The 15522-nt window shown below is 38.9% G+C and overlaps 4 protein-coding genes and 1 long non-coding RNA gene across 5 annotated transcripts; 2 read left to right on the forward strand and 3 right to left on the reverse strand.

Moving 5' to 3' along the window:
• Positions 1-1422: 1422 nt before the first annotated feature.
• Positions 1423-2359, reverse strand: LOC106607375 (hemoglobin subunit alpha-4). Its single transcript, XM_014204293.2, has 3 exons — positions 2169-2359; positions 1764-1971; positions 1423-1671 (listed from the first exon to the last, which is right to left on the reverse strand). Exons 1-3 carry the CDS (start codon positions 2261-2263, stop codon positions 1543-1545), a joined length of 432 nt encoding a protein of 143 aa, XP_014059768.1. The 5' UTR covers positions 2264-2359; the 3' UTR covers positions 1423-1542.
• Positions 2360-4032: 1673 nt separating this feature from the next.
• LOC106607372 (hemoglobin subunit beta-like) lies at positions 4033-5111 on the forward strand. The gene is made up of 3 exons (XM_014204291.2): positions 4033-4326; positions 4503-4725; positions 4864-5111. Exons 1-3 carry the CDS (start codon positions 4235-4237, stop codon positions 4993-4995), a joined length of 447 nt encoding a protein of 148 aa, XP_014059766.1. The 5' UTR covers positions 4033-4234; the 3' UTR covers positions 4996-5111.
• A 2849-nt stretch (positions 5112-7960) lies between these two features.
• Positions 7961-8958, reverse strand: LOC106607373 (hemoglobin subunit alpha-like). Its single transcript, XM_014204292.2, has 3 exons — positions 8675-8958; positions 8255-8462; positions 7961-8152 (listed from the first exon to the last, which is right to left on the reverse strand). Exons 1-3 carry the CDS (start codon positions 8767-8769, stop codon positions 8024-8026), a joined length of 432 nt encoding a protein of 143 aa, XP_014059767.1. The 5' UTR covers positions 8770-8958; the 3' UTR covers positions 7961-8023.
• A 1052-nt stretch (positions 8959-10010) lies between these two features.
• On the forward strand, positions 10011-11071 carry LOC106607371 (hemoglobin subunit beta-1). Its single transcript, XM_014204289.2, has 3 exons — positions 10011-10294; positions 10521-10743; positions 10875-11071. The coding sequence occupies exons 1-3, from the start codon at positions 10083-10085 to the stop codon at positions 11001-11003; spliced, it is 564 nt and encodes a 187-aa protein (XP_014059764.2). The 5' UTR covers positions 10011-10082; the 3' UTR covers positions 11004-11071.
• Positions 11072-11118: 47 nt separating this feature from the next.
• Positions 11119-15275, reverse strand: LOC106607374 (uncharacterized). The gene is made up of 3 exons (XR_001329185.2): positions 15192-15275; positions 13765-13851; positions 11119-13416 (listed from the first exon to the last, which is right to left on the reverse strand). It is a non-coding gene; the product is annotated as an uncharacterized lncRNA (long non-coding RNA).
• Positions 15276-15522: the final 247 nt, after the last annotated feature.

Consider the following 15522-nt stretch of genomic DNA (forward strand, 5'->3'; position numbering starts at 1 on the left):
TTTGCACGAATTAAGAAGCACATAAATTCGTGTCTTTTCTCACGAATTAAGCCACACAAAAACGCACGAAATTTAAACGCACGAAATTTGCTGAAATGCATTATGTACATATGTGCACGAATTGAATGTGCGACAGTGTTGCTTGTGTTTATCGTGGAGAAATCGGATGCAACATCCAACAAAATCGTGTTCAATATCCCATTTGCTCAAATAGATCCTAAAGTTTACCGATTTCTCGGGGTTTACTGTGTTTTTCCATGTCTTGGTGGGGGTGTTCGGAAAGACTTGCTGTTTGTTTGCTAGCGGATGTGGCCTTCTGTGAATACCGTGTGTTAGGCTTGAATACGTTTTTAGCGTGTGTCGACATTCCAATAACGCCACTTTAGCGAGATGTTTCAAAATGTAAATGATCTTTATATTAAACTGTACTTCAAGTCAATATATTAAGACAAAAATGAAAGTGTATGCCGTTGAATTTCAATATTTACATGCTGGTAGGAGCTCTCTAAAATGCTGCCATCTTTCTTGGCGGTCCCACATGACTCCTCCAGTTTTTGTTTTTTTAATACATTTGCAAACATTTCTAAAAAACAGTTTTGGATTTGTCATTATGGGGTATTGTGTGTAGATTTATGAGGGAAATGTCATAACCGTCTTAATTGATGAAAACACTTAAACATACGACGAAAAACAGTTCCATAAGGCACACAGGCTATACAGAAAATAACCACCCACAAAACACAAGTGAAACAAACCTCAACTAAATATGGCCTCCAATTAGAGACAACAACAACCAGCTGCCTCTAATTGGAGGTCCTACAAAAAAAACCAACATAGAAATAGAAAACTAGATTTAAACATAGAAATAGAAAACATAGAACCTAAACCAAAAACACCAAAACAAACACCCCCTCCCACGCCCTGACCAAACTACAATGACAAATAACCCCTTTTACTGGTCAGGACATGACAGGAAAACGATTTAATAAATGTTCAAATAAATCTGTAACGTAACAAAATGTGGAAAAGGTCTGAATTCTTTCCGAATGCACTGTAATGCACTGTAAATCACAAGACAATGTGAGCAGGGGCTTCATGAACCGCAAAAATCTGAGGGGACACAAAGAAAGTGAGGATGGCTGTGGGGTGGTCCCTAAATTGGAGAATTTTGACAAACTTGCTTCTCTAACTTGATTGATAGCCTGAAATGGCTTATTGGTAGATAGTTATGAGTTTGGGAGATTGGGAACCCATCTGAGCTAGCTACAGCCAACTTCATACCATTGCAAAATGGCTGGTAGTATTACAGAGAAATTATTGTTATTATTATCATCATTATTTCGTTTTTTAAGAGGACAAATCTGAGGGGGTATGGCCCCACTGAATGTGAGACAACGAAAATGAAAAACAAACACCTCAGAATGAGTTTCATTTAGGTTTATTGTCAGTGTGTCAATATCGGAAGGACATTACGTTTGAGAAACATGGATGAACGTCTAATTCTGATGTAAGACTGTGAGAGCTTGACAGCTGAACTCCGGTTTAGCGGTACTTCTCCGCCAGGGCCAGAGCCAGTTGCTGCAGGAACTTGTCCACGGACAGGTGGATCTCGGGGGTGAATTCGGCAGGGAAGTAGGCGGCAACGACCACAATCAGGTTGTGAGCCAGGATCTGCAAAGGATAATGGAAATAGATTATTTCCACTTCACACAGGTAAAAAGTCAGATTTTTGTGTGTGTTTTTTTAGTGTCTTTTTCTCTTACCTTGAAGTTGGTGGGGTCCACCCTCAGCTTGGTGGCGTGCAGTTCACTGAGCTTGGTCAAGAAACCAAAAAGGTCGTCCAAGTTGCCAACACATTCATCGATCTGATTCATGATGGTGATGCCGTGCTTCTTCACTGGAGCGGAACCGGGGGCCACGGAAGCCCAGTGGGAGAAGTAGGCCTTGGTCTGGGGGTAGACGACGAGCATCCTGCCGTGGACATTAGAAATCAGGTGAGCCAAAATTCATTTGAAATAATCATTCACACGGTCGGGGATCCCGTCCATATTTTTGTTGAGATAGCTATACGCATTCATAGCTTCCATATAAATGATTGAGGAGTTATGTGTTAATAATTTGAATACATGTTAAAGTCTAGAATTGATCATACATCGTTATGTAATTACCTGGAAAGAGCCTGTTCTCCAATCTCATCGGATTTAGGGAGGATCTTGCCCCAGATGGCCTTCACGTTGGCTTTGTCCTTGGCTGAGAGACTCATAGCTGCGTCTTGTCCGTTTATCCACTTAAATGAAGTTGCTGAGAAAAGAAGCTTGTGAGCGTAGACCTTCTCAGAGGCTGTTTTTATTGAGGCATGAGAGACGGCACACCCCGATGTAATCTCGGCTCCTCCTCTGATTGGGCATTTTTCCAAGACATGATTCATGTTTTTTTGATATGTTATGGACCTGAGCCAATTCGTGTAATGCCTAAAATATGACAATTGCACATAATCGATTTCGTTTGTAAAAATGCTGTCATAACATTGTATGTATTTATTTTATATAGATTGAATAACACATTTTTGAAACACTTAATACCTCAATGTTTTCTTTACAGTTAAGGTTCAGACGTACGGTCTAATATTGCCTATACTCATTGGTGAGTTTAGGCTATGTGATTCTGTACACAAGGCAGTGTTGGGGAGTAGTGGACTGCATATAGTTCAACTAGTAAGGAAACTACATTTTGCAGGAGCTTGGTGGGAGTTGAACTACATTGAAATCTAGTTAGGGTTTTCGGTAGTTAACTACCTTTTCCCCCCATGTAGCAGCTAACTACTGGAACTACACACACATTTTTTTGCTAAATAAAATAAAATATGAAGTATGCAATCATTTACTTTTTTGGTGCGTTAGACCTGCCTAATTCTGACTTGAAACATCGTTTTTGTGTTAATAGGCTAAAATACACACTGTCAACATTTTTCCTCAAAGTTCTCTGACTTTCATTTTTTACTCTATGACATTTCAGATTTACATATGATCATTTTTTACGAAGTAGTTTGGATAGTGAACTTCTTTGCCATAGTAACTTTATATTTTTCTTAGGGGTAGCTTTAATGTAGCTTAATTTCTTCCAGTGTGAAGTAACTGCTAACTTGGTAAATTTTATTTTCAGAGTAGCTTCCACAACACTGACAAATATTTGCAACTGATTGGATTGGCAACTAGCAACCAAATCAAGACGTGTTGGCTTATATCCAATTTGGCCTATGTAGTCAATATTGACAGTTAACACATAAATACTGAGACAAATTATAGACCTGATAATCGGAAAGGTTTTGTTTTGGTTGCAAAGTGTTGCCTAGGCCTATCACTAAACATTGTAACAATATATAGGCTACATGCATTGTATTTCAGTGGAGTTAAACAAAAAGCTGTAGTTTCATTGAATGAAATAGGCTAATATCCACATTGAATAGTGTCCAGTTAGAACTTATTCCCCTGATGAAGGCCTAGAAAACGACTTGTCACCAACTGACATTTCGATCAATCATTCAAAAAGAAATATGGAACTTTCAAATGGGTGGGGCCGTCTGAATATGAAGATAAAACACATTTTGAGTCATGCTCTTTCTTCAATAGTTTACTCCCAATCTAGGCTTTTCTTTTTTTTAAATGAGACCCTAAATAAACACTTACATCAATAATAAGAATTTTGTATATAGATAATATTGCAATTCATTGTGAATATTACAACGATAAATTAAAAGAGAATTTAGTGCTAAAAAAGGTTATATCCTGAGATAATTGGCATTAAAGTTCTGCACCTTCATTGGGTTGAGTCAGATATTATTTTGAACTTAACTATATGAATTGGGGTATTAAGTACTATATGTAGTATGTAGAGAACATTGAACAGAACAAGGCTATGTCAATAACTACATTTTGACAAAAATGCCGATGAAGGCTCATCATGACTTGTTTATTCCATCCATAATCATTTGAATTTGGCAACGCCTAAATGACCAAGCATTATCTTTAAAGGTGGGATGAAGTTGGCACAATGCCGATATGTGCCACACTCGAGGACCTTGCCCCCTCAAGACATTCATCCAATCATTTTCTGTGTCCTGTTCAGGGCGGAGATACTGAACATCAATAAATTGGACGTCCCGGGAGACAAAAAGCTCAGGGATCCCTTGTAACATTTTGCAAGTACCAACGGAAATCAACAAACAAACGTCAACATGGTCGACTGGACAGATGCTGAGCGCAGTGCCATCTTAGGCCTGTGGGGAAAGATCAGCGTGGATGAGATCGGACCCCAGGCCCTGGCCAGGTACATTCTTATAATATTTATATAGACATCATTAAATAATAACTTGATAATAGGCTACCTAGAATATTTAGCACTAATTGCGTAGTAGGAATTCGCGGTTTTGACCTTTGGTGCGATACAGACCATGTTGATTGTTAAGTATAATTGTAATGGCAGCCTGTTTTATTTCTTTTTAGACTTCTGATCGTGTCTCCATGGACTCAGAGGCACTTTAGCACCTTCGGCAACCTGTCCACACCCGCTGCCATCATGGGTAACCCCGCCGTGGCCAAGCACGGAAAGACCGTGATGCACGGACTGGACAGAGCTGTGCAGAACCTGGATGACATCAAGAACGCCTATTCAGCACTGAGCGTGATGCACTCCGAGAAACTGCACGTGGATCCCGATAACTTCAGGGTGAGTATTTCACTTTAGCAAACTGAAAGAAAATACAAAAATAAATAGTCTTATGAATTAAATAGCGTTATGAGCCGATGTAAAGCTTATTCTAATATTATATTATCCATCTGGTTCCTTTACGTCCCCTCTCCACAGCTCCTCGCCGACTGCATCACCGTGTGCGTGGCCGCCAAGCTCGGTCCCGCCGTTTTCAGTGCTGATATTCAGGAAGCCTTCCAGAAGTTCCTGGCTGTCGTTGTGTCCGCTCTTGGCAGACAGTACCACTAGAGCATCACTCGACAGCATCAATATGGAAGAGAGACGACACTCCAACTCCAGTCTGTTAGGCTGGAAGCTGTGCCATAGCTACACATATTGAAAATAATAAAATACATGTAAAAGCATTTATCTTTTTGAAGTATTGTTTTTTAATGAAAAACACTCTCCTGCAATTGTATTGATGGCAAATGGGTTCTAGTTAGGCCTTCAGTGGATTCAAATAAGCGATACCTAGCCTACACATTTTCAAGTTTGAAAAATAAATGATTTCCTAAAACGTGGACAGACGATCACATATTTTACATTTAGCAGACGCTCTTATCTAGAGAGTCTGCCTAATTAGAGTTAAGTACTCAAGCATGACGACCTTTCGGGTTAACAACACTCTTAACCACTGGGCTAGCTGCTGATCTGACCCACTGGGTAATTTAACCAATAAGGCCCGAGGGGGTGTGGTATATGGCCAATATACAGTTGAAGTCGGAAGTTCACATACACCTTAGCCAAATACATTTCAACTCAGTTTTCACAATTCGTGACGTTTAGTCCTAGTAAAAATGCCCTGTCTTAGGTCAGTTAGGATCACCACTTTATTTTAAGAATGTGAAATGTCAGAATAATAGTAGAGAGAATGATTTATTTCAGCTTTTATTTCTTTCATCACCATCCCAGTGGGTCAGAAGTTTACATACACTCAATTAGTATTTGGTAGCATTGCCTTTAAATTGTTTAAATTGGGTCAAACATTTCAGGTAGCCTTCCACAAGCTTCCGACAATAAGTTGGGTGAATTTTGGACCATTCCTCCTGACAGAGCTGGTGTAACTGAGTCAGGTTGCTAGGCCTCCTTGCTCCCACATGCTTTTTCAGTTCTGCCCACAAGTTTTTTATGTAATTGAGGTCAGGGCTTTTTGATGGCCACTCCAATACCTTGACTTTGTTGTTCTTAAGCCATTTTGCCACAACTTTTGGAAGTATGCTTGGGGTCATTGTCCATTTGGAATACCCATTTGCGACCAAGCTTTAACTGATGTCTTGAGATGTTGCTTCAATATATCCACATCATTTTCCTTTCTCATGATGTCATCTATTTTGTGAAGTGCACCAGTCCCTCCTGCAGCAAAGCACCCCCAAAACATGATGCTGCCACCCCGTGCGTCACGGTTGGGATGGTGTTCTTCGGCTTGCAAGCCTCCTCCTTTTTCCTCCAAACATAACAATGGTCATTATGGCCAAACAGTTCTATTTTGATTTCATCAGACCAGAGGACATTTCTCCAAAAAGTAAGATCTTTGTCCCCATGTGCAGTTGCAAACCGTAGTCTGGCTTTTTTATGGCGGTTTTGGAGCAGTGGCTTCTTCCTTGCTGAGCAGCATTTCAGGTTATATCGATATAGGACTTGTTTTAATGTGGATATAGATACTTTTGTACCTGTTTCCTCCAGCATTTTCACAAGGTCCTTTGCTGTTGTTCTGGGATTGATTTACACTTTTCGCCTCAAAGTATGTTAATCTCTAGGAGACAGAACACGTCTCCTTCCTGAGCGGCATGATGGCTGCGTGTTCCCATGGTGTTTACACTTGCGTACTATTGTTTGTACAGATGAACGTGGTACCTTCAGGCATTTGGAAATTGCTCCCAAGGATGATTTTTTTCTGAGGTCTTGGCTGATTTCTTTTGATTTTCCCATGATGTCAAGCAAAGAGGCACTGAGTTTGAAGATAGGCCTTAAAATACATCCACAGGTACACCTCCAGTTGACTCAAATGATGTCAATTAGCCTATCAGAAGCTTCTAAAGCCATGCCATCATTTTCTGGAATTTTCCAAGCTGTTTAAAGGCACAGTCAACTTAGTGTATGTAAACTTCTGACCCACTGGAATTGTGATACAGTAAATTACAAGTGAAACAATCTGTCTGTAAACAATTGTTGGAAAAATGACTTGTGACACATGACATGCACGAAGTAGATGTCCTAAGCGACTTGCAAAAACGATAGTTTGTTAACAAGAAATTTGTAGAGTGGTTGAAAAACGAGTTTTAATGACTCCAACCTAAGTGTATGTAAACTTCCGACTTCAACTGTACAACGGCTAAGGGCTGTTCTTATGCATTGCGGAGTGCCTGGATACAGCCTTAAGCCGTGGTGTATTGGCCATATACCACAAACCCCGAGGTGCCTTATTGCTATTATAAACTGGTTACCAACGTAATTAGAGCAGTAAAAATACATATCTTTTTCATAGACGTGGTATAGGGTCTGATATACCACGGCTGTTAGCCAATCAGCATTCAGGGCTCGAACCACCCATTTTATACATCTCAATAACCCAGCACCAATAACCCAGCATCAACAACCCAACACTGCTCTTTTTAAAGAAAACAACCTAACTAAGTAACCAAACGCCGGCAGCCCAGCAGTTTTGCCAACCAAACAACACGTAATCTTTTAGGGTGCGCAGGACTTTCAGAATGAGCGTAAGTAACGTGTTCGCTTTCAATGTATTGTCCACTTCCCAATTTTGGACCAAATTCACTGCATTGAAAATACTAAATACCATTCTCTGAAGTATCTTGTTACAAGTTACACTTGATTTTACCCCAATACAAGTGACAAAATACTCAAAACAATCCTAATTTAATATTTTAAATTCATGTGAAATAAATATGATCCATCTCGAGGTTTTCATTGTGCCTATGCTGTCTCTAGTAGTATCCTATTCAGCAACTACTCCACATTCATCAAAATAAATGTTACACGTATGAGATAGGCTAGGCAAAATGATGGGAAACAACATACTGAGCTAGCGCATGGCGGGCCTAAAGCACCATTTTTTTTTTATAATGTCTTCATTCCTTTGTCATTCAATTTTTTTTTATGTGTGAATCTACTGTATTTAGTCTGTTGTATTGCTAACATTCAAATATGACGTTGATGGTGAAATGTGGTGGAATAAGGACACAAACACAGAACATAACTTAATTCATTGCCCGTTTATTTTATTGTGATAACAACAGCGCAGGAACTGAACTACAATTTATCTGTATTTGTCAGCCAGGGCAGCGGACAAGGCTGCAAGGAATTTATCCACAGCAATGTGCACTTCGGGAGTGAAATCCGCAGGGAAGTGAATAGCCAGGGTCACAAGGATGTTGTGGGACAGAATCTGAAAAGTATATTTTAAAAGTTAATATTGACGAATTAAGCCATAGCAACAGACTTAGAGTTGAAGTCGAGAGTGATAAATATAAGTTATCTGGGCGCCAACCTTGAAGTTTCCAGGGTCAACGCGGAGCTTGAAGGCGTGCAAATCGCTGAGAGCACTCAGTCCTCCGACGAGGTCGTCGATCAGTCCGACAGCATTACCAATTGCACCCATGATGGTGCTTCCATGTTTCTTGACTGGGGCAGAGCCGGGGCTCAGGTCAGCCCAGTGGGAGAAGTAGGTCTTAGTCTGGGGGTAGGCGGTCAGCATCCTGCAAATGAGTTTGTATACCATTTTAGGCGTATTTAGACGCCTTAACTTTTAAGCATTATGCGTACCTTACTCCTCCCATCGTCTGTCTACAATGTAATGAAAGTAGTTGACATATTGTATGTTAAAATGCTTATTTGGGGTCGGCACATAGGCCGCTGTCAGCAGGTTAAACACAACCATTATCATCATTCTTTCATTAAGAAGACTTACCTTCCCAAAGCCTCAGCGCCGACGACATCTGCCTTTCCACTAATCTTGCCCCAGAAGGCCTTGACCACAGATTTGTCCTTTGCTGTCAGACTCATTTTGCTCCTTTTTGATTGACCTGTATTAAATCTACAAGAATTGAACCTAACAAGATGAGTGCCTATACATCTAGGTCCCTTTATATTACAGTAGAGCGGCAGACACGCCCAGCTACTATGGTACACCCCCCCTACACTGCAACCATCTTGGTCAAAATCCAAGAGGAAGAAACGTTATCTTGGCTTTTATCAAATGTTACGTTAGAATTTGTATATTAGGCCCTCCCATAAGATGTCAGAGGTCTATGTTTGTAATAATATACATCATTAACGTTTTTCCGAAACATTTTTGCCTATGTTTTCGTCTTCTGACTGTACTGTGAAACAATGTATGGAAATAAATTGGACCAGAGCTGTCAACAATTTTACAATTTGTTTGATTGATAAATATAACAATAATAATACATAATAATAATTTATTTATTTCGTTGCATAAAACGAAATGTTTCTGTATAATCAATCATATATTTCCAATAGACTAATTCTAAAGCTGCTTTTGCCAAAATAGCTAAATATTTCATTGCTAGTTCATTAGCTATTTAAAATTACGATGCACTTTAGTAAATTAAATTGTACAAATCAAATCCACCTTCAAAGACCTGCATTCAATTGGAAAATGTTTATTCAAGGTGACATATTTGACATTTGTTCAATTAAAGTTGGATATGATCCCCAATTAAAAGGTTGATTGGACTTCGAATGATGATCGAAAAAAAAGTCAGAAGTCATGCGAAGATATGGGTACCCACCTATCTGCAAATAATACAGGACATTCCTGCTTATCATTTTTAATGTCTTGAAATTAATCACTTAAAATGGGCGGAACGGTCTGAATCCCCCGATAAAAAAGGAAGCCATCATATTGTCGTAGATAAGAAACTGCCAAATTGTAGGCCGGAATTAGCTTGAATTATCAAACTTATCAAAATTCATAAAAAAATTAAATAAAGTAATTGCGTCCCTTTAAAAACGTTTATTTAAATAGCCTTATACACTGCAATGAAGACATTTTGAATAGTTTTGCCATAATTTTGCATCAGTTGGATCAACAAAACTGTTCAGCTATTGATCATACGAATTTTTAAACGTTGGTAATCTAGATAAAACTGTATAGGCCTAATTACATATGATTTCAGATTTTAGCATCTAACCTACAGACTTGATTCTGTAACAACTAATAAATTAGCATTTACGGTTGTTTTTAACAGATCAATTATTGGATTTTGAAACTGAATTCTCAATAACATCAAGTACAAGAGGTGAAGCGCTCATGAAACACCTGGCCAATACTGATCTTTTCCAGAGCCAATCACATGCGCCGCCTCCAGTGGGCGGAGTGCACTCATAAATATAAGTTGCAGACAAAGTGTCTCCCTACACAATACATTAATTTGTTTATCTTGTTGCAAAACCTGAAAACAAACACTGACAACATGGCTGACTGGACAGACGCTGAGAAGAGCACCATCAGTGCTGTCTGGGGCAAAGTAGATATCAATGAGGTCGGACCACTGGCTCTGGCAAGGTAGGTCATGGCTTCAGCCTCATTCAAATATATTATCTAAAATAGTTTATAGTGGAGATGATCATGAGTAATTATAACACTATTATACTTGTCCTGTTATCTTATTACTGTTAATATTGAGTTGATATTGTTAAGTTTGAATGGAGCATGTTAGAGTATTAACTAGGCATATAATTGAAATACATTTGAAAATAATCCACATATTTCGGTGTTCTTGCAATAACAGAGTCCTGATCGTCTACCCCTGGACTCAGCGTTATTTCGGCTCTTTCGGAGATGTGTCCACTCCCGCAGCAATCATGGGCAACCCCAAAGTTGCTGCTCACGGCAAGGTCGTGTGTGGAGCTCTGGATAAAGCTGTGAAGAACATGGGCAACATCTTGGCCACATACAAGTCACTGAGCGAGACCCACGCCAACAAACTCTTCGTCGACCCTGAAAATTTCAGGGTAGGCCTTTTGTCTTGCGCAATATGTTTTAGGCTACACATATAACATTCAGAACAACATGTCTAATTCCAAAGGTTAAACAAAACCGTCAGTCTTATTTAACATCTTCCTCCTTTGTCTTTTGTCCACAGGTGTTGGCTGACGTCCTCACAATTGTCATTGCCGCCAAGTTCGGAGCCTCTTTCACTCCTGAAATCCAAGCAACCTGGCAGAAGTTCATGAAAGTGGTTGTCGCAGCCATGGGCAGTCGGTACTTCTAAATGCCCTCCAGACAAGTGATTCTGTTCTGACATCCCTGCCTGAGTGAAAATAAAGACATCGAAACAAACCATTGTATTTGTATTTATACCATTTTTTTTTTAATAGGGGGGCAGGGACAGTTCCACCACAAAATTCTTAACATCAATATTTAGGTAATATAGAGATGGGCATTGACCGATGGGGAACGGATGGTTTAGGGTCATGGACTATTGTGTGAATGAAGGGCGGCTGCACTGTAAACCCATATTAGTTATCATTACTCTACAGTCTTGTGGAACCCCGCTGCACTAGTATTCTAGAGTACAGTTACTTACAACGTTAGAGCTGGCTTTACTCAAACTAAAAGTATCACATCATCCCAAATGGGCCACAATTTAAAGTTGATTAAACACAAAACGTTTTAGTAAGTAGAGAAATATTTTAAGTACATTGTACTCAACATAGTTTGCTAATGAAGTAGATTTGTAGTGTAACACACACTTAAATAATTTCTGTCCACTAATGGTAATTTTAAGAGTTACCTAAACATAGTAGTTTGACCTAGATCTAGTAAATATTTGGAGTCTGGGCAACATGTTGAAGTATATTTTTTTGAGTACAGAATACTTAAAATATGTCTGTCCATTAACTTACTTTTACTCCCTACAATAACTTTAGTTGTAAAGTTATGTTTGTACTCAAAACATTAAAGCCATAACAACTTGTCACTTAACTTGATTCTATCATGTCACAGTGAATTAAATTGTTTAAGTATCCAAACTGTGTAACTTTGGCACAACTTACTTACAATTCCAAGTAATATTACTATTGTATATGTTAATATCACTTGATTAATAACTTAAATCATTCATGTTGTATCACTGTAATTAATTACTTTAGTTATTCTATTCTTTGGAGTGCATTCAACAAATACCGAATCAACATGTTCAAGTTTGCAAACAACTTTTGAGTAAGTTAAACATAAAACAGTGTTTTAACACTGCGTCTTCAGAAACACACATCTCTAATTACATGAATGCACCAAACATGATTCATCTATTTTAGCATCCATCAATAGATGAATTCCATTTCTGTACAGCATGACTCATTTGAACAGAACATTTAAAAGACTCAGATAACAAACCTCCAACTTTCAATCGATTCAATATTGTGTAACACTGCAACATTCCCCATCAACAACTTAACTATTAAAACATAAACACAGTATAATGACCCTTCCTTCTCTAATTAACACTTTCAACTGATGTGGTAGCTTCCACGCAACTAAAAGCTGCGCTGAAGGTTTTAAAATGTAAATAACGAGGTAGTGATGTGCCGACATCCATTTCAGTCTAACAACTTGACTACATTCAACTGTTTAAAATGAAGATTAATGTTGACAATTTACATTTCTTCCTCCACAACGATTTTCACTGCATTATGTTTACCAAACAAAGTAATACTTACAGATTATAAAATGTACTTAAGCACGCAATGTTTCGGTCCTAAACCTTCATTCCTGACTAAGGTGTTACGCCGAATCATTATTAAACTGACAATAAACGTTCTAAATGCAAGTAGACAGTGTGTGAACGTTGTTTCCCCAACGTTCTTATATGTACCGGTCAACAACACTACACAGGTATGCAAACGACCACTCCTTACAACTCCATGAAGATTCCCTTTCCATTTTCATCTTCTGGGACCTCGGCCATTTTTCATATGATGACGTCAGCAATGTGAGATTTGTGGCCAATGCCTCTAAAGCTTCCTATATACAAGGATTTGTAAGGTAACTTCACAATGTCAATGTTCAGATTTCCCAAACAGTAACACTTTCAATTAAACTCTACACCAACGGAAGTCAAGTTACTCTTGTATCTCTGTACATGTTAAGATTAAAGGCCAATAGCATTGCATGACTTTCTCATTTTTGTGATCAGTTTGACTACAGGCACAGATCAAATCAAATGCAGGCAGACATTTTACTTGCCATTTGCCTACAAAACATTTAGTCTTCAGTTGTTTTTTCAATTTTTATCCCTAAATCTCTTTTCCTTATAGGATAACGTAGCTATTTACAATTGTTTAGCACCATAAATGTTTTTTGGTATTGGTATTTTACAGTTGGTTTTTCAAAGCAAGGACCTTTGGCTTCATTCTGTCTCCATCCAAGTTTAACAACACTTTTTGTATAAACCCAAACGTGTTCTTCGTGCAAATCGGGTATCCAGGTTGGAGTGAGTACATTAGCCCGTACAACCATACAAATGCATCAGGCCAGCACCGGAAATCCTTCATAACCACGTTCTCCTCAAGGACCACGTAGACTCTTCCTGGATGGACTGGCACAGCAGCTACATCTCCATCGTCATCAATGACTGAGATGATGGCTGCTGGTCTCCTGATGGCTGCTGGGTCTTGGGATGTTCCCTCATGAGAAAGAACATGAAAATGTAATTATCATGTCACAATAAACTCTTATGAAGACACACAAGTAGTTTCTCCCCTCATTCATTTTGGGTCAAAGAATATTTGAACAACCTCGCACACAAACAACCCACAGTGCAAGTTATGAACACTCCAGAGTCATCCTCTTGGAGTATTGCTGGAAGGCATCTGAGGACAACAGTTCGATCTGTGTTCACATCACGTGGTTGCTACAGAGAAACATTACAAACATGAACTATATATTTGTCTAAGGGTATCACTGATCTTAAAATGTAACATTTAAATCAATTAATTTGCTTTACATTTTGCTTACTGATTTAATTTCTATACCTGGCTGTACAAATTCAGAATGGCAGCTATCTTCTGTCCATTTCTTCCCGTCTCTCCCTGATTCTCTGGATAGGGCTAGCAAGTGTTCTGTGTGTTGGTCCAACATGGAATAAAATGAATCCCGGAGCAGGCTTAACATTAACTCTCAAAGGCAATGCATTTGACACATTAGCCAAAACACCATTTACATTGTCCCCATAGCTCTGTGGACAAGTAATGCATTTGACAAACTAGATGCATCTCTGTTCGACAAACTAACGTTAGCTAGGCTAGCTAATTGTTGACACGGGCTGACAACCAGTAAAACATCAAATAAATACGCACATGTCACAGCAGATGGATTTTTAACATCAAATTATCGGCGTTAACGTTACACGGAACCCATAAATGTATTTTTGTCCCCCCACACCAAACGCGATCACAACACACAGGTTAAAATATCAAAACAAACTCTGAACCAATTATATTAATTTGGGGACAGGTCAAAACGCATTAAACATTTATGGCAATTTAGCTAGCTAGCTTGCATTTGCTAGCTAATTTGTCCTTTTTAGCTAGCTTACTGTTGCTAGCTAATTTGTCCTGGGATATAAACATTGAGTTGTTATTTTACCTGAAATGCACAAGGTCCTCTACGCCGCCAATTAATCCACACATAAAACAGTCAACCGAATCGTTTCTAGTCATCTCTCCTCCTTCCAGGCTTTTTCTTCTCTTGACTTTATATTGTGATTGGCAACTTTCAAAAATTAGGTGCATTACTGCCACTGACTTCGTTCATCTTTCAATCACCTAAGTGGGTATAACCAATGAGGAGATGGCACATGGGTACCTGCTTCTATAAACCAATGAGGAGATGGGAGAGGCAGGACTTGCAGCGCGATCTGCGTCAGAAATAGAAATTACTTATATTTTAGCCCTTGGCAACGCAGACGCTCCTTGGCGAGCTCCAGCAGTGTGGGTGCAATAATTGAATAACATTGATTTCTAAATTTATTTTGTGTAGTCAGTCTGTTACACGTGCATTGATCAGTCAGAGTTGGCTAGCTAGCTAACGTTACCCGTCAGTCATGCTTGCTAAAGCTAGCCACAGAGTTTTCACAATGTTCAGCAACTAACATTATAACAATCATGTAATATATTACGCATTACTTTCTTAAAAAAAAAAAAGATTTACCATTTGGGTAATTTTGTATTTAACTAGGCTAGATCATGAAAACCAGCAGCACTTCTTAAATTAATTGGCTAACATGAACTGCTGAAAAGGTAACCGACTTCATCTAATGTTAACGTTACCTACGCTACATCGTCAGGCTCCGGAAATTTCCTCCCTAACTTAAATAATGAGACTACATTAGATTTCCGTGCTCACAATTGGCTCCTTAATGCAATGTAGATTGAAATTATATATACTTAATCGTACAAACCTTGGCGGGAAGTAAGCCGCCTGTGTGTGAGGTATACTACTGCACACGCACTTGGAGAAAGTGCAGTATGATCACAGAGGAGATGTTGCCTTTGGCCGATGAGCGGGCTTCAGTTTAAAAGAATACATCCTTCCAGATGCCCGCCCAAAATGTCAAATTAACCAGTTTTTTTATGACATGCAGCTAGCTCTTTAGAGGTTATATAACTTGAATATAAACATTACTCTTAATTCAGGGCTTCATACGCCACATTTTCCTGTTAGACAGACAGACATCCACAGTGACACTTTACGCACAACTAATCTAATAATTACCAATGACCAATTAACAC

Source organism: Salmo salar, chromosome ssa06 (genome assembly GCF_905237065.1).
Source record: "Salmo salar chromosome ssa06, Ssal_v3.1, whole genome shotgun sequence".
Taxonomy (NCBI): Eukaryota; Metazoa; Chordata; class Actinopteri; order Salmoniformes; family Salmonidae; genus Salmo; species Salmo salar.